This window comes from Centropristis striata, chromosome 24, assembly GCF_030273125.1.
Source record: "Centropristis striata isolate RG_2023a ecotype Rhode Island chromosome 24, C.striata_1.0, whole genome shotgun sequence".
NCBI classification, from domain to species: Eukaryota; Metazoa; Chordata; class Actinopteri; order Perciformes; family Serranidae; genus Centropristis; species Centropristis striata.
The window spans coordinates 16,097,796-16,121,622 of record NC_081540.1 but is presented as its reverse complement, the minus strand read 5'-3'; the positions used below and the strand labels follow the sequence as shown (position 1 = coordinate 16,121,622).

The following is a 23,827-nucleotide window of genomic DNA, read 5'->3' as shown; positions in this document are numbered from 1 at the left end:
GACAGGATACAAATTAAAAGACTAAAATACAACAGGTTCAGATAAAAACTAAAATACAGCGGGAAAGAAAATACAAACGATATGATGAACAACTAAATAAATAAATATATAACTAAATAGGTGAATAAATAATAAATAGTAAAGTAATCAGTTAAAAGCTAGACCATCTTGAACCTCGTTTTAAAAACATCAACAGTCTCTGCGGTCCTGATGTCCTCTGGCAGGCTGTTCCATAGGCGCGGGCCATACTGGCTGTATGCAGCCTCCCTGTAGGTTTTAGTTTTAACTCTTGGAATAATTAAAAGGCCGGTGCCAGAGGACCTCAGGACCCGCAAGGGTTGATATGATAAAAACATATCAGATAGATGAGATGGCCCAAGACCATTGATACATTTAAAAACGAATAAAAGAACCTTAAAATCGATCAATACCATTTATGTCAGTATATAAAATGCCATTTTTTATTATCATTGTTTCTTAACTCCTCATATATTTATTTCATGCTGCCCCTTTCTTTCAGATCTTTTTAATAATGTAAGTTTTAATATTGACTTAAAAGGCATTCTATGGGAGGAGTGGGATTTAAAGGGGAAAAGGAAATTGGTTCAGGAAAAGGAAATAAAATGATTAAGATGATGGGACGGATTAGAATTTTTCAAATTGATATCTGAAGATATTTATGTGGCAAAAGATGTTGCCTTTCTCTGGTTTATATCTTTACTAAATAATATCTATATCATCTATATGATAATTTATATTAACACAAACTGTGAGTCTGTAAAACATCACTCAGGGTTCTGTTTTCTGTCATTTATTTAAAAAAACATAGATTTTTCTATTAAATGTAAAGAATGGAGAGATTAGTTAAACATAATATATACATTGAAATGAATAAAAAAAAAATAATAATAATAAATATTGGTTGGCGCTATATAAATAAAATTCAAAATATTACAATCAATGTATCTTTATTATCTATATTAATACTAATCCTTTCGACCTGCTCTTTTGCTCTGCAAAACATCACTCTGGGTTCTGTTTTCTGTCATTTCTAAAACAAAGCAATCTGTTTAATAGAAAAAAATGTAGATAAATAATAATAAAAATAAAATAATGAAGAAATAATATATATTAGTTGCAACAATATAAATAAAAACAAAATATTTTAAAAAATATTTCTGGATTTGATAATATATCAAAATGTGACCTTTTTTCACATTAGCCGGTCATATTAGCCGGTCACATTAGCTGGTCGCACATTAGCCGGTCACATTAGCCGGTCGCACATTATCCGGTCACATTAGCCGGTCAGATTAGCCAGTCACACATTAGCCGGTCACATTAGCCGGAGGCATTAGCCGGTCGCACTAGCCAGTCGCACATAAGCCGGTCGCACATTAGCTGGTCACGCATTAGCAGGTCACATTAGCCAGTCACACATTAGCCGGTCACATTAGCCAGTCGCACATTAGCCAGTCGCACATTAGCCGATCACATTAGCTGGTCACATCAATCGGTCACATTAGCCAGTCGCACATTAGCCGATCACATTAGCCGGTCACATCAGTCGGTCACACATTAGCCGGTCACATCAGCCGGTCACACATTAGCCGGTCACATTAGCCGGTCGCATATTAGCCGGTTGCATTAGCCAGTCGCACATTAGCCGGCCACATCAGCCAGTCGCATATTAGCAGGTCACATTAGCCGGTCATATTACTTACTTATAGCCGGTCGCCGGTCAGTAGTGACGGCACAAAGTGTCGAACTTAGGTCAACCAATGTTGAGGAGGAGGACACGTTCAGACAGTTATTTGATTTTCTCAGTTGCATGTAAACTTTTGCTGCTATTTTTGATTTGTATCTTTATTTAATACTAATCCTATCGATCATTGCTCTGCAAAACATCACTCTGGGTTCTGTTTCCTGTCATTTATTAAAAAAAAGCAATCTGTTTAAAAGAAAAAAAGGAGAGATGAATAAAAAATAACAATAATGAAGAAATAATAGATATTGGTTGCAGCAATATAAATAAAAAAATAAATAAAAATGTGTGGATTTGATAATATATCAAATTGTGACCTTTTTTATGTTTACACATTTGGTGGTACAGTGTATAATATTAGTATGAGATCCAATTTGTTAAAAGTTATCACTAAAAAAACAACACAAACAACAAAATGAATGAAATAAAAAACAAATATTTATTTGAAACAGAAACACTGAAACAAGTAAAAAGAGGAACAATAAAAGTGTGAAAATTGTAATTAAAGCAGCTGGTCAGAATATAAAATGTCCTGATGACATCATCGTGAGCAGAGCTGCAGAGAAAAGCTGCCAAAGAAAGAAGTAAACAAAAGCTTTAAAAGCAAACGTTTTATCAGAAGAAAACAGAAAAGAAAAATAAAACACATGAGAAATGAATGAGATAATGAAATGAAAATGAGCAGTAAAGGCACCGGGAGTGCACAACAACCAACTCAGATACTAGTGTAAAACTATAAAATGCATATTTCATTTGATTGAAAAATACAAAAACAAACTACTTTTGATAATTTGAGTTTAACCTCTAAAAGTTCTGAGATCATCTGTGATAAAAGCTGGGAATTTATTTTTCTTTTTATGTTTCAAAGATATATTATATCTATATATGTGAATAGGGTATTTTTTTAGCATATAGTAGATATCACCATGAAAGTTCCCAAGTTTGTAATTTACATTAAGACAACATGTTTTGCATTACAAGTTTTCTAAAATTGTATGTTTAGATATGCAAATGAGGTGTGGGCTCATTAAATCTGAGCATTGGATAAAGCACATTTCAACGTAATTTTTTTATTTTGTTGATGTAAAAGATTCAAAGTTTTTTCCTTTTATCATTTCATACATCAGAAAATACTGACTAAATCCATAAAAAATACATTTTTGTCATGTTTTTAGGAACAAAATGTTGTATAAATCAGGGTATGTATGATATATAGAAAAACCCCTCAGTAAAAACCTTCAGAATATAGTTAGGAATAAAACTGGTAAGTTTGGTGCCTGTAAGTGGAGCTGAAGTTGAGATTTATGGCTCAGAGCATTAGAAAAAACTAATTTTGAGAAAACGGCCTTTAAAAGTTTTTATACATTCTTAATAGAAATCACCATTTGAAGCCAAACCTTTAGTGAATTTAGGAGAAATCTACAAAACAGTCAAATATAAAATATTTCCACTATTCTGAAAGAAAAAAACTTATTTGACCCTTTAGGGCTAAGTGTTAAAATCCTGAAAATAAAAGAATATTTGATATGAGTCAAATGAGATGAGTTTTTATCAGGACTGAAGTTGATTGAAAGATTTAAACCAAAAAAGTTGAAAAAAATATACATCAGTAATATTTTTAAAGCATCATTTAGAAGTGGACATGTCTGCCATCAAGTGGCCAAAAAGGGGTTTTTACATTTTAAATCTGACACGACACAAAAACTAAAAATGCATTAAAATCAATTTTGTTGCTAATCTTTGACATATCCAAGGCTGTGATAAAAATCAATGCCCCAGCCCCCAAAAAAATATTTTGTGGAAAATAACTACAATTTTGTCTTTCTTTTCCTATAAAACATCAGTGACATCGTGCAATCAAACTGGCATTTAAAGTGTTAAAATCCTCAAAATCTCTGAATGTTTGGTAGTTTTGAGCAGGGCGGAAGTTGTTTAAGAGGTTTATGCAGAAAAAAGAAGAAAAAATATAAATCTGTAAAGTTTTTATTGCGTTTTTTTGGAAGTGGACATTTTCAGCCCGAATGGCCTGAAAGGGTAGTAAATTTAAGAGAGCCCAAAGGGTTAAATTATTTATGTGATTATATTGTTATAATATGTTATATTATTTAGTCCTTCTCAGTTATTTGAGGTTGAGGTACTGTGGCAGCACGTCGTCCCAGAACTCCTCAGCTTCGTCTGCTGCCTGACCTTTGACCCCGGACCTCTGCTGACTGACAGATCTCATTTTTTTCACTTCAGATGACTTTTTCTTTTTCACAACCTCCTCTTCCTCCTCCTCCTCCTCCTCCTCCTCTTCCTCTTCTTCACTCTCTTTTTCCTCCTCTGCCTCTTCTTCCTCATCACTACCTTTTTCCTCCTCCTCCTCCTCCTCCTCCTCCTCCTCCTTTTCTTTCTCACTCTCCTCCTCTTCCTCACTTTCCTCATTTTCACCCTCTTCTTCCTCCTCCTCCTCCTCCTCCTCACTGTTTTGATCCTCCTCTTCCTCCTCCTCTTCTTCACTCTCTTTTTCCTCCTCCTCCTCTTCCTCCTCCTCATTTTCACCCTCTTCTTCCTCACTGCTCTGCTCCTCCTCCTCCTCCTCCTCCTCCTCCTCCTCCTCCTCTTCCCCTCCCTCTGTCTCACTCTCCTCTCTCTCTGAAGCCCTGGAAGTCTCACTTTCACCTTCCTCTTCCTCACCTTCACTTTCCAAACCCTCCTCCTCCTCCTGTTGTTCCTCCTCTTCTTCCTCAGTGTCAGAGTCTTTGTTGTCTGTCTCGTGACTCGAACCCTCCTCCTCTTCCTCCTCCTCCTCTTCTGCTTCTCCTGCTTTGCTGTCTTTTGATTCAGTCTCGTCTTCACTTTCACTTGCTGCCGTGCCGATTGCTTCCTCTTCCTCCTCCTCCTCTTCCTCCTGCTCCCCCCCTTCTTCTTCGTCACTTTCTGACTCGTCCTCTGGTTGAAGAGTGTCTTCATCCTCTTCATCCTCCTCCTCTTCTTCTTCTTCTGTTACTTTCTCCACACTGTGACTGACATCCTCATCCTCTTCCTCCTCCTCACTCACATCTGCACTCATTCTCTGACCTTTCTTCTCCTCCTCCTCCTCCTCCTCTTCCTCCTCTTCCGCCTCCTCTTCTTCCTTCTCCTCCACCTCCTGGCCCATCCCCTTCTTGTCCAGACTCTTCACCCCCGCGTCCTTCTGACTTGTCTCCTCCTCATGCCGACTCTCCTCCTCCTCTTCCTCCTCCTCGTCCTCCTGACTGGTCTCCTTTTCCTCCTGACTCGTCTCCTCCTTGTTCCGACTCGTCTCCTCCACGTCCTCCTCCTCGTCCTCCTCCTCGTCCTCCTCCTCGTCCTCCTGACTGGTCTTGTCCTCATCCTGACTGGTCTCCTTTTCCTCCTGACTCGTCTCCTCCTTGTTCCGGCTCGTCTCCTCCTTGTTCAGACTCGTCTCCTCCTCCTCGTCCTGACTCGTCCCGGCATCAGGACTCTCTGGTATGATGTTGATGCTGACAACAGACTTGTTGCTTAAATCTGCGGCGTAGGATTCAGACTCCTGGTCTTTCAGGACGTGGCGGCTGCTCTCGGATGGCGATGGCGAGCTCACTGCAGTAACCTCATGCATCAACAACGCGCCTGCTGCCAGAGAGGCTGCTCCGGCGACCATGCCAAGCTCTTTCTCTGTCCATTTTTTGGACTGAGCCTCTTTCTGGTTTTTCTCGTTTTTGGACTTTTTAGAAAAAGAGTTCTCGCTCTTTGATTGTTTTTCAGATCTGGTGAGCAGTCGAGGGCTCGCTGCAAGCTGACTCTGCACCGCCATCGTTTTGCTTTCACTTTTGACAGCTGAACCCGTCTTTCTGGTTTTAGGACTCTCTCTCGGCGTGCTGCCCACCTCAATCAGCCGGCCTTCCTCCTGAGCCGTCTGGAGCCGCTGTTTGGACGCCGCCCTCCTGATGTCTGTGACGCTGGGTTTGTTTTTAATGGATTTCCCGTGCAGCTCCTCCATGGCCAGGATCACGCTCTCTGTTCTGGGTCTCTGTGGACTCTGAGAGGACAGAGAGCGCGCGCTGCGGCGAGGAGACACGTCCTGACTCTTACCAGAAGAAAAATTGCTCTGCTTCATGAACTTACTCTCCTTTATCTGCCCTCTAGTGGTCTTAGCGTGCTTACCCTTCCTCTATCCCCAGCAACAGAAAGCAACAAGAGGGTAAAAGAGAGGCATGCATTAGAGAGGAAAAGACAAACCAAAGAGACAAATATGGAAATAAAGGAAGAGGAATAAATGATAAAATTCATTAATAGATTGAAAAATAGAAAATGGGTAAATAGAAATAGAAATAGAAATACATCAAATAATAAGTATATAAATGAAAAAATATGGAAATATAAAGAGGATTAAATAATAAATTAATTAAATATATGGACATTGTATGTATAAATAAATAAAATAAAAATAAGCAAATAAAAAAGCGGAAATATAGATAAGATTACATGAAAGAATACATGAATAATTTAAAAATATGGTAATATAAAGAGGAATAAATGATAGAATTCATTAATAGATTGAAAAATAGAAAATGGGGAAATAGAAATATGTCAAAGAATAAATATATAAATGAAAAAATATGGAAATATAAAGAGGATTAAATAATAAATTAATTAAATATATGGACATGTATGTATAAATAATAAATAAAAATAAGAAAATAAAAAAGTGGAAATATAGATAAGATTAAATGAAAGAATAAATGAATACTTAAAAAATATGGAAATATAAAGAGGATTAAATAATAAATTAATTAAATATATGGACATGTATGTATAAATAAATAAAATAAGAATAAGCAAATAAAAAAGTGGAAATATAAATAAGATTAAATAAAATAATAATTAAGAAATATGGAAATATAAAGAGGAATAAATCAAATCATTCATTAATTAACTAAAAAATATAGATATACAAGGGTGCATATATAAAAATTATGAAGAAGCAACTAAAAAAATAGAAATATAAAAAGACTTTGGGACAGAATCATTCCTATACAAATATTGCTTAAATAATTTACCATATAGTAATTAAGTAGTCCACTTACACAGTTACTTACTAAATTAATTAGTTAATAAAAAAAATAGTAATATAAAGAAGAATAAATGAAATAATTAATAAGTAAATAAAATGTGGAAAATATAAATAGGATTACATAAAATAATAAATTAGTACATTGAAATATAGAAATATAAACAAAATAAATTTGGAATAAAATATGGAAATATGGGGATGTATAATTAAAAGAAATACATAGGTAGGAGAAAATATGTAGGAATATGAAAAGAAATAAACAGAATGATACATTTTTGTAAAAATATAAAGAACAATTAACAATAAAAAAATAATGATTTTTGTTTTGGTTGAAAATTTGTATATATTTATTCATTTATTTCGATATGTTTCATCTTAAAACCTACTTTTATTCCTTGGCATTCAACCATGCATGAGACTCTGCTCTTGTTTTAGTGTTTTATGGTTTGCTTTTATTTATTGTTTTTTTATATTGTTTTTTAAAAGAGCAATGAAACTATTTATTTTAGTGTTTATTCCTGTTTTCGGTTTGTTTATGTACACCACTTTGTTGCGGCTGTGGTTGTTTTAAAGTGATTTACACATAAAGTTGAGTTGAGTTGTTTTTATTCATAAAATTAAAAAAAAAAATTTTTTTACATATTTAATTTTTGTTTTGATTGCCTTTATATTTCCACATTTATTTTCTTATTCTTTTACAGATGTTTATCCTTATGGCCCTAAAAACTGAGAGGGAGAATGAATGATCTTTTATAAAGAGTGTGTGCTACCTTGTTAATTGGAGACAGAGTGAGAGATTTATCAGCAGGGTCCATCTTCATCACATGTGTCTGGAGGAAGACAAATAGGACAATTCAATCTTCTGAAGCTGTCAGATGTGACTCTCTGTGATTCTCTGATCTCTCACCATGTTCAGGAAGTCTGAGGTTTCTCCCAGACCTTTCACACTGTCGCTGTCTGTCAAGCTCTCCACAATGCCGTCTGCCTCGACACCGGGCTGCTCTGACCACGTGGGAAACAAGACGCCATGTTAGAGCCACATTATTAAAGGAAAAAACCTTTTATCCTGCAGAAATCAACTTTTAAGGTTATTTTTAATTATTATCAAACACTGTGCTGTGGTTACTGTTGGTGTTTTGCTACTACTGTTAATTTTGACATTTCAGGAAGAAATAATACAATATATAATATCAGTTAAAACACATATATATTTGAAACATTTTAAGAAATTTAATTCATTTTCAAATGGTAACAAATCAAAATATGGCGATTGTCAAAAATAATGAAAACTAAAATAACATAAAACACCTCTGAAAAAATGATAATCATAATAACAATAATATAAATAAAAACATGTTCTTTGTCTGACAGTGTTAAACTGGTGTAAATGCTACATTATTAAAGTGATAAATATTAAATATACTAAATATCTGCAGGTGCAAAATATTTTGAGGAGGAGGAGGAGGAGGAGGAGGAGGAGGAGGAGGAGGAGGAGGAGGAGGAGGAGGAGGAGGAGGAGGAGGCGGGTTCGAGTCACGAGACAGACAATAAAGAGTCTGACACTGAGGAAGAAGAGGAGGAAGAGGCGGAAGAGGAGGTTGTGAAAAAGAAAAAATCATCTGAAGTGAAAAAAATGAGATCTGTCAGTCAGCAGAGGTCAGGGGTCAAAGGTGTAAAATATTTTAAGGCCCCCACACACCGCCCCAATGGGTCCCGACGGGACCCGAAACCGACAAGCTCTTGTCCAATGATTCTGTCGCCTCTCGTCGGACACAGACGGGTGAAGAAAAGCAGTGAAACACATCACCACGACGACTGCTGACTACACAGCAGCCTATACATCCACGCTTGCGCGAGATGCAATAAGTCTCGCTAATAACGGGTGGCGCTAGTCTCCTGACTGTAATCCAAAACATGAAAACAGGAAATGATGTAACGTAACCGCGCTGATTCGCTAGAGCAGTGATTCCCAACCGGGGGGCGCCAAAGATCCACGGGGGGTCACGATGCCCTCTTGATTTTAAGAGGTGTAATAAATCTAATGTCTTAAATATAGATGAGTCAGCCATTAATCAACAACTTAATAAGGGCTACATAAAACGTTTATTCATTTATCCTAGCGGTAACCTCGCCTAGCGGTAACCTCACCTAGCGGTAACCTCATCTATCGGTAACCTCGCCTAGCTTTAACCTCACCTTGCAACAGAAACACAGAGCTAATGGAAAAATGGCAAAGCGTCAAGGAGACGAAAATGCTGATTATCTCAAAAAGAGTTCGGCTTCATGGAGGCAATGGACAACTGGGGGGTCGCCAAAGTTTACAATGGTAAAAATGTGGGTCCCACAAGAAAAAGGTTGGGAACCACTGCGCTAGAGCACCGCCAATCAGATCCGCCCATAGCTAGCACACAGCCAATCAGAGGACCTGACGAGTCTACTCTCCCGACGGCCGACGCTCCCCGACTGAGCATGTCGAATCGGTCCCGACGAGGCCCGACATGTTCCGCGCAGATGTACACACCAAACAGACGTCGTCCGACTGTCCCCGACGCCCGACAGTCGGGCCGGTGTGTTCCTGGCTTTAGGGGGAGGAGGAGGAGGAGGAGGAGGAGGAGGAGGAGGAGGAGGAAGAGGAGGAGGAGGAGGAGGAGGAAGAGGAGGAGGAGGAGGAAGATGATGAGGAGGACGAGGAGGAGGAGGTGAGGTAGGTACCCTGGTGCAGTGACCCTGCTCTCCTGTGTTGATGGGAGCCGTTCAGCACTTGTCTGTGGGTCAGCTCGGGTGGAGGCAGTCTGGGCGGGAAGGTGGTGGAGACAGGCGTTGGCGGGTGGAGGTAGCCAGGCATCATGGCGGGCAGCGTGCGGAACATGGAGCCGAACTGGTCCGGAGATCTCTCCTGCAGGGAGAAGAGAAGAAATCGTTTTAGGCCCCGTTTACACGAGGACGCTTTTTTTATGGGAAGTGCCTTTTGTTGAGACGGTGACAGCGTTTTTGGGGCTTAAAATCGCAAAAATCTGAAACCAGCTTCCTTGAATCCTGACGAGACCTGGGAGATCTAGTGGATGGTGGAGAACTTTGTAGAAGGAGTAGCTGATGAAAATGCGTGGCGTGAAAACTTCCACATGCCCAAAGATGCTCTTATGGCTTTAAGTGATGCCGCCTGGCATGCATACCCAATCCAATTCACGCACTTTTGCGTCACCGTATGCACAGATTTCCTCCTGAAAACGCTCGTCTAAACGCGGAATAAAAAGTGAAGATGCGACGCCACTTTTGCATCTTCTGTTCAGACCGTCATCATAGCCTTAATCTGTCAGAGTTTTATCTGCAGCTCGATCCTCCTCCTCGCTCTGACCCACCCTCTCTCTGCGGCGGACCCGAGCAGAGAGGCTCCTCTGCAGGGTGGAGCAGTCCGACGTGTCCCCCAGCAGCTCCACGTAGGGCCTCTCCAGGTAATCTTCTGTCACGTCTCCTTCCTCCAGAGTCAGGTTGGCACCATTCTCCCCCCGTGGACGGGCCAGCACCACCATGTGGCAGCCACCGCACGGCGCCTGCACACATACATCTTTATTTTATTAACTATATAACAAATGTTAAAAATAAAAACAAATAAAAACATTTCCAAAAATATTAAAATATAGAGAAAACAAATTACCAACAATCAAGTGAAATAAACATTAAAATGTAAATTTAATGAAAAAACAATATTTAAACTAATATTTTAAAAATCAATAAATTACACTGTCAATTAAATATGTGCTATATGTGAGTCTGAGTGTGTGTGTGTGTGTGTGTGTGTGTGTGAGTGTGTGTGTGTATGTCTATGTCTATGTGCAGATGTGTATCTGGGGATGGGAGGGGTGGGAGGGGTGGGTTTGTCATTTTTATTGTCTGTTTTTATTTTTTGTAAAGCACTTTGTGTTACATTTCTATGTATGAAAAGCGCTTTATAAATAAAATTTGATGATGATGATGAAATAAAAATTGTATGTTATAATATATGTTTATAATATAATTAAAATACACAGAAATACAACATATATAATGGATAATAGCTATTAAAAAATAAATAGATTTTTATGGTAAAAATGATAAATGGGTTAATTCAGTTTCAGTAACAATGAAACACCGTAAATGTATATATCAGCCAAAACAGTATTTTAACATTTAAAAAAATAATAATATATTACTCCATTGTAAAATACACTGGCGCTGTGTTTGTAACAAAAATGTACTGTAATATATATACAATCCATCATTTTTGCATTTATTTTTTGTAAAAATACTTTTTCTCACCGTTAAATGTACTAAACACCATATATCTAACAAAAATATACTGTAATATATAATTGTAAAATCTTTAATTTATGCAGCATTTAAAAAGTATTTTCTTGTCAATTATATGGCAGAACAGCGTTTCTTCTGATGGAAAAACTTTTTATTTTTTACGGTAAAATATGGAATGAAATGGCAATCTAAACGTGAAATCAACAGTGCTAATATCATTTTACCGTAATATTACAAAAAGTTGCACCGTATTTATTACGGTAAAGTTCTGGCAACCACGGCTTCCGTTTTTTACCGTAAAAACAACAGGGTTTTTTTTTTTTTTACAGTGTGAATGCAATGTATTATAGAACAAAACATGTCATGATTATTATTTTTATTATTATTGTTGTTATCATATCTCTTAATTGTATTATTTAATTTTTTGTAATTGCTGAGAAAGTTAGGGCACTTTTTGTAATGCTGTTAAAAATATAAAATCATTATAAAAAATGTAATATATAAAAAGCATTTGTCTTTGTTTTTAATAACAGAAAATTCCAATATCATAAACATGATTTGGACCCGTACGGCGTGAACGTGGTACTTGAGGAAGCGTGGACACAGAGTGGGTTTGAACTGGTTGGTGAAGTTTTCTTCTCCCAGGCCCAGTTTCCCGTGTCTGCCATCTCCAAACGTGTACAACAAACCGCCGTCTGAGGATTTAAGATAAAAACATTTTTGATGAGGCGTTTGAAGAACTAGATAATGAAATGACAGATGGGGGGAATTTGTACCTGTGATGACGGCCGTGTGGTTCTCTCCACAGGTCACCTGACACACTCGGCCCTTCTTGAAGTGCTCGACCGGCCGTGGCAGACGCGACTCGAATATGAACGTCCCGTGACCGAGCTGTCCGAACTGACCCAGGCCAAACGTAAAGACGTCGTCCTCTGAGAGAAACAGAAGAAACAAAAACAGCTTTCATTCATCACATTTTTACACTTTTCATTTCTACATTTGCTATTGGTTTTATTTTTTTATGTTATCAAACTGTTTTTAGGGCCGGGACTTTAACGTGTTAATTAAGACGAATTAATTAGACAAAAATGAACGCGTTAAAAAAATTTACGCATTTTAATCGCACTTATTTTTGCACCGCGGAACGTTTCTCACTGGATGAGTTTCAGGCGGACCGATTACAACAAACCACAGTGAACATGAAGGAAGAAGCTGATGAGATGCTTTGGTTGGCCCCGTGGATGATGGGACATTTTGTTACAAAAAAACAACGGATGGAAGCATCGATAAGAGCATGGTTGTGTTGCTATGCAACAAGGAATTCACATATCACCGCAGCACATCCTAGCTAGCGGCTCGTGTGGTAGCTAGCGTGGTAGCTAGCGTGGATTGTGTTTTACTTCAAAAACCAAAGTATTATAGTTTACAGAAGGTCTACCAACCTATAGGCTACCTGAATTTCTGAAATGTACTATATTTCTAAATATGCTATTGCTACACTTAATGGCAAAAATTGCACTGGTCTGTTGGACTTGAACAAAAATAAACAATATTTTTGTTGCTTAAGCTTATGTATTCAGTCATTATTCAATGGTATACTAAAATCCATGTGAAAAAAATTACTTCTCACTGTTCTCAGGTCAAATATTTATATGCGATTAAAATGCGATTAATTTCGATTAATTAATTACAAAGCCTCTAAATAATTAGATTCATTTTTTTAATCGAGTCCCGGCCCTAGTTTTTTGGTTACTGTTGATGTTTGTTTTGCTCTTTTCATTTTCTACTGTAAATTATTATTTATTATATTATTTTTACTTTATCCTTATCGGATTTCCTTGAACCGCTGCAACAACCGAACATCACTAATGGGTATCGATAAAGGTATATCTCATGCTATCTTATTCAAAACACATATATTATATAATATATGTGTATTCGTATGTATTAATAGTATTAATATATATATTATATATACACATATATTTGTAAAATAAAAAGAAATTAAAAAATGTCTTTTTTTTGTAATGGGAGTTTTTTTTTAAATGAGTGTATTACTCATATTGTCATAAATAATAAAAACTAAAATAAAAGTAAAAAATATCTTTGACCAACTAAAATAAACATTTAATGTGGATTAAAAGATGAAAATAGATTCATTGTATGTAATATATATGTATAAATCAAATGTGAATTAACACTCTAACCACTGTACTCCTCTGACATTTTATTTGTTATATTTATATTGTTATATTTATATTATATTTTGTTATTGTTACCTATTTTATTCATTGTTTTTCTTATATTATCCTATAATGTGGTTGTTTTTGTAATTGTTTTGTAAATTGGAGCAATGTAAACAGAATTTCCTTGGGGATTGATAAAGTTCTATCTTATCTTATCTTATCAAATATATTGAATATATATATTATAACAAACAATTTAAGATAAAAGCAAACCTGTAGTGTCAGCAAGGTTCAAAAACTCACATGCAAATTTTAAATAATCATAATACAAATAATAAAAAATGACTTGCAAATATTTAATACAATATATATATATATATATATATATATATATATATATATATATATATATACCAGTATTTAACTTTCATTTTAACATTTATTTAGGGTTTTATTTCCAAATTTTCCAAATTATTTTTGTCACTAAATTGTATGTTTAAATGATGAAGGTTTTCATAAAAAATATTATTATAATTTATTCATAATATATATATTAGATTGGAACTAAAAATATGAGAAGAAAATGTGTTCATTTTTCAGATTTTGTTGGTAAATTAGATTTATTTCTACATTACAATACAGTGTTTTAACTACATTTTAACATTATTTGTTCAAGTTTTGTTTCCCTAAAAAATTAAAGAAGAAAGTTTATTTATGTATTTTTTACATTTTAATTAAAATTGAATTTAATTAAAAATTATAATTAAAGATAAAAGCAAATAAAGAAATGTCTTTCAAATATGTAATAATATTTTAATAAATAAATGTATTATTATATGTAATATTATTAGAATTCAAGAAGAAAAATTTAAGTAATTTAAAAAAATGTTTTGTCTTTTCAACCCTGTTGGGTTGTTCTTAAAAATAAAATAAATAAATAAAAACCTGGCAGTGTCAGTAGGGCTCAAGGTCTTTAATATGAAGAAATGGAGCTCAGATGGAGTTTATTAGAAGAAGAATAGAATAGAAGAACACTTGCAGTTCTTTTACAGACGGAGTACCTGTGAGCGCCACCGTGTGTCCGCCACCGCACGCCACCTGGATCACCGGCTCCTTGATGCTCTTCACCAGCTGAGGGACTCGGTGTCGGGACAGCTGCTCGGTGCCCAGACCCAGTTTACCGCTGTCACGCTCGCCAAACGTGTACAGAGCGCCATCAACTGTGGAGCACATTCAAATGAAAATGATGCATTAAGGGTGTTTCCACTACAGCCCAATACCAAGAATGAGGCGGATCTCACTCACCCAAACGCCCCTAATTTGAATATGTCCTGAGCGGTCTTTTGACGGGACTTTTTTGTCCCTGTAGAAGAGCAGGGCCGTTTTTCTCCCCTGAAAAAAGTCTGGTTGCTGATTGGATAGAACGCTAAGCACGATGTGACGTAGTAGTCAACGCCACAACAACACGCGCCATTTGTAAAAGCCGGCGAAGCAGTGTTGCCAACTTAGCGACTTTGTTTCTATATTAAGCGACTTTTCAGACACCCTTATCGACTATTTTTGAAAAAAGCGACTGGTGACAAATCCAGCGTCTTTTTCTGGTGTTATTGGAGACTTTTGGAGACTCGTTCTTACTCTTCTTAACGAGCCGCGGGGGCCAACGGCGGGTCGAATCGGCACAGTCCTCCTGCAGCAGTTTCTCCCAGCTGCAGTCACAGAGCCGGAGGGGATGTTAACCCCTTAGCTTTCGGTCTGCAAATTGCTAATGGGCTACAGTTAGCTCTGTAGCAGTACAGTGTGTATATGCTGCTGCAGGAGGTGTTCACTTAGCGATCTCTGTTTACAACAAGCACCAGAAACTCTGTGCACAGTTAGTGATGCCGTTCAATTCACTATCACTATGTTCATGATCAGCAGAGAAGCTGTGCATAGTTAGCCATGCTGCTTTGTTTATGATCAGCTGCTGACGTGTAATGTCCTTTTTGTAATAGAGACACACAGAGTGAGTGGACATTAGAGAGGGCGTGGCCTGAGACTTTCCCGGTGGCCACTCTTCCCCCTAAAGGAAACACGGCTATATATTCAAACAGTGACAGATAACTGGTGAATCTGAGAATCTACTATGGATTAAAATGCAATTTTCCTACTACTTTGATTCATTCAAATTTATTTTAGTAGTTTTCTTAGTATTATTGTATGGTTTAAAATAAATACTTTTTAAAGCATAACATATTAAAAATATTGTACTTTTTATTTTATATTTTACTGCAGATTATTATTATACAAAATATAATCAAGTATAATCAGTATGTGTTATTAAAGATGAAACTTGGGGAAACCAGGGACTGAATATGAATTAATATTAACTGGAAAACTATTGAACTTTTTACATTAAAATGCGTTTGTTTAATTTTTTAGGAAAACAAAGAACAATACAACAAATAATGTTAAAATGTAGTTAAATACTTAAAGAATCTAATTTACCAACACAATCTGAAAAATAAACACATTTTATTCTCCAATTTTTAACTCCAATCTAGTTAAATACTTAAAATATATATATATATATATATATATATATATATATATATATATATATATATCATTTTTGATATAGGAGGAAAAAACCCTAAATAAATATTTCAAAATAAATGTTAAAATGAAAGTTAAATACTTTAATAAAAATAAAAAATAAAGAAAAAAATTAAAACATTTTACAAATAAACTAGTTTACCCTACCCTAAGTTTAAGTTAAAAAACTTCATCATTAAAATTCCAAGTTACTGACAAAATAATAATTAATTAAAATAAATGTCAAAATGTAGGTTAAATAAATTGTATTATTCTAACTGTTTCAGTTTTCATGATTAAATAATTCATATTCCTTTTTCAACTTTATTTCAATTATTATACTGACTTGTTTTTATTGGGAAAACAAAGAACAACACCTCATCTTTTATTTCCTTTACTGAGCGCATGAGGAATTTAATTTTAGTGTCAGTCAGTCACCTGTGACGAAGGCGGAGTGGTAGTATCCACAGGAGACCCAGCTGATTGGTCGTCCCACATTGACTTCCTGTGGCGAGGAGGCGTGGCTTTCCTTCCCCAAACCGATCTGACCCTCCGTGTTGTCGCCCCACATGAACAGTTTCCCGCTCACTGTGACAGGCAGCAAAATTCAAATTCAATGTGGAAAAGTAAGTTTAATATTTTGGCCATTTTTTAAATCTAATTTACCAACAGAATCAGAAAAATAGATACATTTTTAAATCCAATTTACGGATCAAATCTCAAAACAAAATAATTTATGTATTTTTTTATTAATCCGTTATAATTAAAAAAATTCTTTCAATGTCAAAAATCATGTAAAAAAACACAATTTAGTAACTATTTTTTTATGTTTTTTGTTTTTAATTGAAATCTGATAAAAAATTGAAAACATTGCTAAAATATAAGTTAAATTCCATTTAGAAATCTAATTGTGCAAAGAAATCTTAATTAAAAATTGAAAAAATAAAGATATATTTAAATCCAATTTATGCATCAAATCTCAAAACAAAATAATTTATGTATTTTTTATTAATTAGTTATAATTTTAAAAAATCTTAAAATCCTCATCATGTCAAAAAATACAATTTAGTGACTATTTTTATGCTTTTTGTATTGAAACCTGAATAAAAATTTTAAAAATTGTTAAAATATAAGTTCAATTATTTTAAAAAATCTTATTTAGCAACAAAATCTTAATTAAAAAAAATAAATATATGTATATAATTTTTTTTTTTTTTTAATCCAATGAATTGATCAAATCTCAAAACAAATGAATATAAATTAATTATCTACAATCTACAATTAACAATCTACTGTCCAAATCCAAAATTATAAAAAGTCCAAATGTAATTTAAGAAATGTAGATTTAAGTAACAATAGAAATGTAAATGTAAAACTTGAAAAGAATATGTGAAAGTGACCTGTGAGAGCAGCCGAAGTGTTTGACCCGGCAGCGAGCATTTTGATTGGTCCGTGTGAGTCGAAGAAGCAGATCCTCTGGAAGGTGGTCCTCTCCTCACAGTCACCGAGCCCCAGCTGACCCTCACTGTTCCCACCGGACGCCAACACTTTCCCCTGAGCTGAAAACAAGAAAACAACAAAAAGAAAAGCAACACTTTACTCTTAGATACAAGTTACATACCAACAAGTAAACAACAGACTCTTGATCACTCAGACCTGGTTCAGGTGTGAGACACTCACCTGTGGAGATCAGAGTGTGGTTTCTTCCACACGCCACGAACTCCACTTTGTCACTCTTCAGAGCTGAAATTACACAAAATGCATTATTATTGTTATTGTTGTTATTATTATTATTATTATTATTATTAATGCACAATTTAAATCCTGGTGTTTGAAAAAAAAAAAAGATTCCCTCTGGAGCTTTTAGCCACACCTCATGTTCTTCATCAGTGAATATAGTTTGTATGGATATTAATAGAGCTGCAACAAGTATTCGATTAATCGAACAATAATTGATTATTAAATGAATCGTCAACTATTTTGATGATCAAATAATTGGTTTGAGGAGTTTTTTAAAGACAATAAATCCAAATTCTCTGATTTCAGCTTCTTCAATGTGAATATTTCTGTGTACCTTTATGACAATAAACTGAATATCTCTTTGGTTTGTGGACAAAACAAGAGATTTGAGGACATTTTATTGACCAAACAACTAATCGATAATGAAAATAATCGTTAGTTGCAGCCCTAGATATTATATTATTTTCTAATAATAGGTCTCAATCGCGAGTAAAAAATCTTCTTCAAGACAATTTGATGTCAATAGTTCAAATAATTTAATAATTTATATATAATTTATAAATAATTTATCCATTTAGAAGAAAATAGAAGATAAAGAATCATATGATTTGGGGCATGGCTACCTTTGATTGACAGGTCACTAACAAGCAAGCCGTCATCAGGAGAGAAGCAGAGCAATGTGTATCCACGGCAACCAGTCAAAAAAGTTACATATAATGTTATACAGATATAAAAAAGGGCGTTTACCAGTTTGGTTTATTACCACAGAATTTTTTTTTTAGGACAACACTATGGTCTCAATCGCTCGTAAAAAATCTCTAATCATGTACCACTGTTTTCCGCGTTTATGGGCGATATTTCAGGACTGGTTTTCTTTCCCAAATCAAAGTAATCCAGTTTTTCAGTTGCATATAACTAAACAATTCTGTGTCTTTTAGGTTATACTTACTTTTTAATTTGCTGAAAGGTACCACACTGTCGTAATTTGTAACATCTGAGAACTTCTGAATTCCTCCTTTTATCCATGTATGTTGTATGTTAATTGATGAATTATTCCATATCACTATGTACCTGGGAAGCCCTACTTCTTGATGGGAATTTTATTTTATTTTATTCCAGGCTTTTAATGTATTATTAATGACAAAATTGGTTGATTTCACGTTGTCCTTGGAAAAAAAAGTGCTAACAGTGATTATAGTCATTAGTGTGTTTGTGAAATAATGATGATCCTATAGTAGCAGCAGTGGACAGAAGTCTGATATTGTCTCTCTCCGCCTCTTCAGATTAAAGCAGATTATGGGCCCTCCAGATTGGGATTATAATGGGTTCCCTGTTCAGCAGGGCTCTGTGTCGTGAAGGCTTTCTAAAGTCATAATAATATGAAATCAGGTTTTACTTGGCATATTATTTATGTTTAGTTTAGTAATTTGGTCCCTAAAAATAGTTTCCTCACTAACTATTGTCCCCCGACTTCTTCTATCTGGGGCTGAAAGAGGGACCAGAGAGCTGCTACTTCTTCATGATTTCAGAGCCAACATTACTGAAATGCACTAAACCTACACTCACGTTTTTGATCTATCTATCTATATCTATATCTATATCTATATCTATAACTATATCTATATCTATATCTATATCTATAACTATATATATATATATATTTATATAAATGATGTCACGCTGTAAACACTAAGCAGCATCAAGCTCTGTATTTAACTTCCCTCTAAAGTACTGGCTTGAAACTCCGTCCCAGTTTCTGTTTGATGATGATAGGCCAAGTAAAACCAGAGATAATGTCAAATATATTTAGTATAATAATAAATAACTAGATGTTCTCCTTATTTTACCTCTTATATGTTATATTTATAACCAGCATTTAATATTCTTTACTGAGCACGATTGTGTTCTGAAAGTAAATCATTTTATCTTTTCATGTAATCATTTTAAAAATCTGATTTTATGTTTCATTTGTGTTTTTCCACAAAAAAAAATCACTTTAATGTGAAAAAAACAAGTTTAAGAAAAAAAAATTATGTGGGAAAAAAAACGGTAAATAAACAAAAAATTTAAAAGAAATGTAAACTTCAATAGGAAAAAAAAATTTAACAAAAAAAAATTAACAGGAGAAAAAAATAGGTTTAACAAAAAAAAAAGACAAAAAAAAGGTTGCATATACAGGTAGAATGTAAATGAGTCAGAAACTGACTAATTACACCAAAACTACAAATGGTTAAAGACTGACATTTGACATTGTAATTTAAAAAAGACAATAAAAAAATATTTTCAGTGTAGTGTGTCTACCTTCAGATATGATTGCTGCTGTTTAATAACTGTCCTTGAATACAAAATGTAAAAAAATTTAACTTTAAAAAAAAAAATCAATTTAACATGAAAAAAACAATCTTAACAAAAAAACTGATGTGAAAAAAAAGTTCAATAAATAAAAAAAATTTAAATTCAAATTCGAAATGTAAACTTGAACAGGGAAAAAAACTTTAACAAAGAAAAAAAAAATAACCGGAGAAAAAAAATGGTTTAATGAAAAAAGCATAATATACAGGCAGAATGAAAATGAGTCAGAAACTGACTAAATAGACCAAAACTACAAATGGTTAAAGACTGACCTTTGACACAAGTCGGCTTGTAAAAATAAATATTTTTCTATTGCATCTTTAAGTGATCTCAAGTGGCCTTTGATTGTAAAAAACTTACATTTCATTTAAAAGGTCCAACAAACAAATAAATACATAAAAAATGTATAACAATACATTGTACTAAAAAAAAAACAATTAAAAATAGTGTAGTGTGTCTACCTTCAGATATGATTGCTGTTGTTTAATAACTGTAACTTAATACAAAATGTAAAATAAAATAAAATTAAAAAATTAAAAAAATCACTTTAACATGAAAAAAAGTTTAACAAAAAAACCTGAATGTTAAATAAATTTAAAAAAAAGTTAAATAAATAAATAAACGGTAAATATATTTAAAAAAATGTAAACTTGACCAGGAAAAAAAATTAATAAAGAAAGAAAAATAAACTGGAGAAAAAAATAGGTTTAATGAAAAAAAGACAAAAAAAGACAAAAATAAAAAAGGTTGCATACACAGGGAGAATGAAAATGATTCAGATACTGACTAAATAGACCAAAACTACAAATGGTTAAAAACTGACCTTTGACACAAGTCGGCTTGTTCACAGTCACTTTGGACCCCAGACCCAGCTGACCCCAGTTGTTGCTGCCAAACATGAAGAGTTTCCCATTTTCTGTGGAGATAAAGGTTCATGTCTTGTTTGATTTGAAGGGAAAAATAAAATAAAAGCTGCTTATTCTTGTGCAGAATCTGTAAAACTCAAATAGTGTGTTTTCAGAGCAGTAAAAGTGTGTGTTACCTGTTATTAAGGCAGTGTGTTCGTCCCCACACGCAATCTTTAATGGCACGTCGTTTTTCAGCCAGAATTTACTCGGCACGTTGTCGGCAAATTTGCTCTTTCCAAAAGTGAAAACTGCTCCTGATTCTGACAGGTAGAAGAAAACCAGAGGAAACAAACTAAAGTATGAGTGATCAAATGAGTGAATAAATAGACGTAAGAAGTGAACATATCACATATCTGTAGATGCAGCTCTATATTATGATACATTAAGTACATTTATTTTTCATGCAATTTGAAGACCTTATTTTGAGCTTTGTCATAATAAACAGCCTGTTAGAGTCAAAGTCATAAGCAATACAAATATTTTAGGGCTGCAACTAACGATTATTTTCATTATCAATTAATCTGTCGATTATTTAAACGATTAATCAATTAGTTCTTTGGTCAATAAAATGTATAAAGATATCATTCAGTGTTTCCCAAACAACAAGATGACGTCCTCAAATCTCTTGTTTTGTCCACAAACCAAAGAGATATTCAGTTTATTGTCATAAAGGAACCAAGAAACCAGAAATATTCACATTGAAGAAGCTGAAATCAGAGAATTAAATTTCAAAAACTGCTCAAACCAATTATTCGATTATCAAAATTGTTGACGATTAATTTAATAATCGATTACTGTTCGATTAATGGAATAATTGTTGCAGCTCTAAAATATTTAAATAAAATTCAAATAATCAAGTATCTAAAAACCAGACTGTTGATGAGAATAAATAAATAAATTGGTGTTATTGTATTAGTTTGTTCATTGTGTGCTACCTAAACTCTCTACTGAGCAAGAAAAATATTATTGATTGTACAGAATATTATTTGTAGATAGATGGATAGATGGATAGATGGATAGATAGATAGATAGATAGATAGATAGATAGAAATAAAATAAAAAATATATTTTAATGAATAAATATTTTTCTATTGCATCTTTAAGAGATCTCAAGTGGCCTTTCATGTAATGTATATGTAATGTAAATGTAATAAATACATTTAATTTAAAAAATCCAACAAACAAATAAATACATAAAAAAGAAATAATAATTAAAAAATAATTAAAAAAACACAATAACAAATATTTTCAGTGTAGTGTGTCTACCTTCAGATATGACTGCTGCTGTTGAATAACTGTCATTTAATATAAAATGTAAATAAAATAAACTTTAAAAAAAGCAACCTAAATAATCAAATCTGAAACTAATATTAGATTTTAACATTTTTAATAACATCAGAAGAAATGGAAGATATTTTACTAGAATAAAATGAAGGTCATTTAAATGATATAATTATAATCAAAAGTGACGTATAGGTATTAGAGCTGCAACAAATATTCAATTAATTGAGCAAGAATCGATTATTAAATTAATCGTCAACTATTTTGATAATCCAATAATTGGTTTGAGCAATTAAAGGACAATAAGTCCAAATTCTCTGACTTCAGCTTCTTCAATGTGAATATTTCTGGTTTCTTTGTTTCTTTATGACAATAAAGTGAATATCTCTTTGGTTTGTGGACAAAACATTTTGAGGACAGATTTCAAACAGATTTGAGGAAGTCATCTTGTGGTTTGGGAAACACTGATTGATATTTTTATACATTTTATTGACCAAACAACTAATCGATTCATCGTTTAAATAATCGACAGATTAATCGATATGAAAAAATCGTTAGTTGCAGCCCTAAAAATTACCTCAAAATGATGTAAAATTACCCCAAAAAAAGATGTAAAAATGAGCCCAAAAAAATATGTAAAATTACCCAAAAAAGATGTAAAATTAGCCCCAAAAAAGGTGTAAAATTACCCAAAAAAAGATGTAAAATTACCCAAAAAGAGATGTAAAATTACCCCCCAAAAAGTTGTAAAATTACCCAAATAGAGATGTAAAATTACCCCCCAAAAAGATGTAAAATTACCCGACAGATTAATCCACAATGAAAATAATCGTTAGTTGCAGCCCTAGTATGTATATAGTTAGGTTAAGTAGCGAAGTTGTAGTTAAGAAGTGTGAAAATAAAAATAAACGCACTCATTAGGCAGTGAAATGTTTCATAATATGCATAATTGATGTTAAATTATGTAATGATCAAATCCTATAATGAACAAATGAAACGTGTTAATAATTCATTTAGGTTACAAAGCGTGTTACACCACCAACTTTACAACTTCAAGCTAAGAAAAGCGGTAAAAAAAAAAACCCGACACATTAATTCCTTCGAGAGCAGTTAATATCCTCTGATTAATACCAAATAAAGCAGCCGGGAGTTTTAAACACATTTATGACAGAAATAAACGGAGTGCTGAGATGTTTATGTACCGTTAGCCAGCAAGCTAACTGCAGCAGAAGCTAATTGACAGCATTAAAAATACCGTTTAGAATAAAATGTGGTGTTTATGAAAGATAAAATGATGAAAGAGGTGTCGTGGTGTACCTGGGACCTCGTCCTCGGACTCCCCTGCCATCTCTGCGGGACTTTAATCCGCTCTGCTCGGTGTTACGGACAGCTTGGAGCCACTCTTGTTTTCGACTAAGAAGACCCGGAAGTAAACAAAACGTCTCCTAGGTTACGACGTTGACGACGTAAAGTCTTAAAGGGGCAGGACGTTTGTTTTGATGCTGAACAAGTATTTCTATATCCGTTCTGAACATATTGAAACTATTTTGGTTCTGCCCCTTTGTCCAAGGTCTCTGGATTTATATTTGTAACTTTATTGCAAGCAAAGTTGATAAAGATTTTAAGTTGTTTGTGAGGGATGTACTATTTGGGCTCTTTGACTTTAACAAAAATAAAGAAA

At 34.0% G+C, this 23,827-nt stretch overlaps 1 protein-coding gene across 1 annotated transcript; it reads right to left on the bottom strand.

Moving 5' to 3' along the window:
• Positions 1 to 1,785: 1,785 nt before the first annotated feature.
• On the bottom strand, positions 1,786 to 23,562 carry rpgrb (retinitis pigmentosa GTPase regulator b). The gene is made up of 14 exons (XM_059327786.1): positions 23,464 to 23,562; positions 21,000 to 21,125; positions 20,781 to 20,873; positions 17,546 to 17,608; positions 17,266 to 17,424; positions 16,304 to 16,453; positions 14,356 to 14,514; positions 11,885 to 12,040; positions 11,679 to 11,803; positions 10,181 to 10,372; positions 9,534 to 9,717; positions 7,729 to 7,823; positions 7,592 to 7,651; positions 1,786 to 5,918 (listed from the first exon to the last, which is right to left on the bottom strand). The coding sequence occupies exons 1-14, from the start codon at positions 23,492 to 23,494 to the stop codon at positions 3,885 to 3,887; spliced, it is 3,627 nt and encodes a 1,208-aa protein (XP_059183769.1). The 5' UTR covers positions 23,495 to 23,562; the 3' UTR covers positions 1,786 to 3,884.
• Positions 23,563 to 23,827: the final 265 nt, after the last annotated feature.

What these genes read in the sequence shown, in the direction of transcription:
- rpgrb (XM_059327786.1), bottom strand. Translation starts at nt 23,494, where the DNA reads ATGGCAGGGGAGTCCGAGGACGAGGTCCCAG. An exon ending in CACTTCGGCTGCTCTCACAG is followed by an intron (nt 16,454 to 17,265) that starts GTCACTTTCACA and finishes TGCCTGTCACAG; the next exon opens with TGAGCGGGAAACTGTTCATG. An exon ending in AGCAGGGTCACTGCACCAGG is followed by an intron (nt 7,824 to 9,533) that starts GTACCTACCTCA and finishes CCACGTGGTCAG; the next exon opens with AGCAGCCCGGTGTCGAGGCA.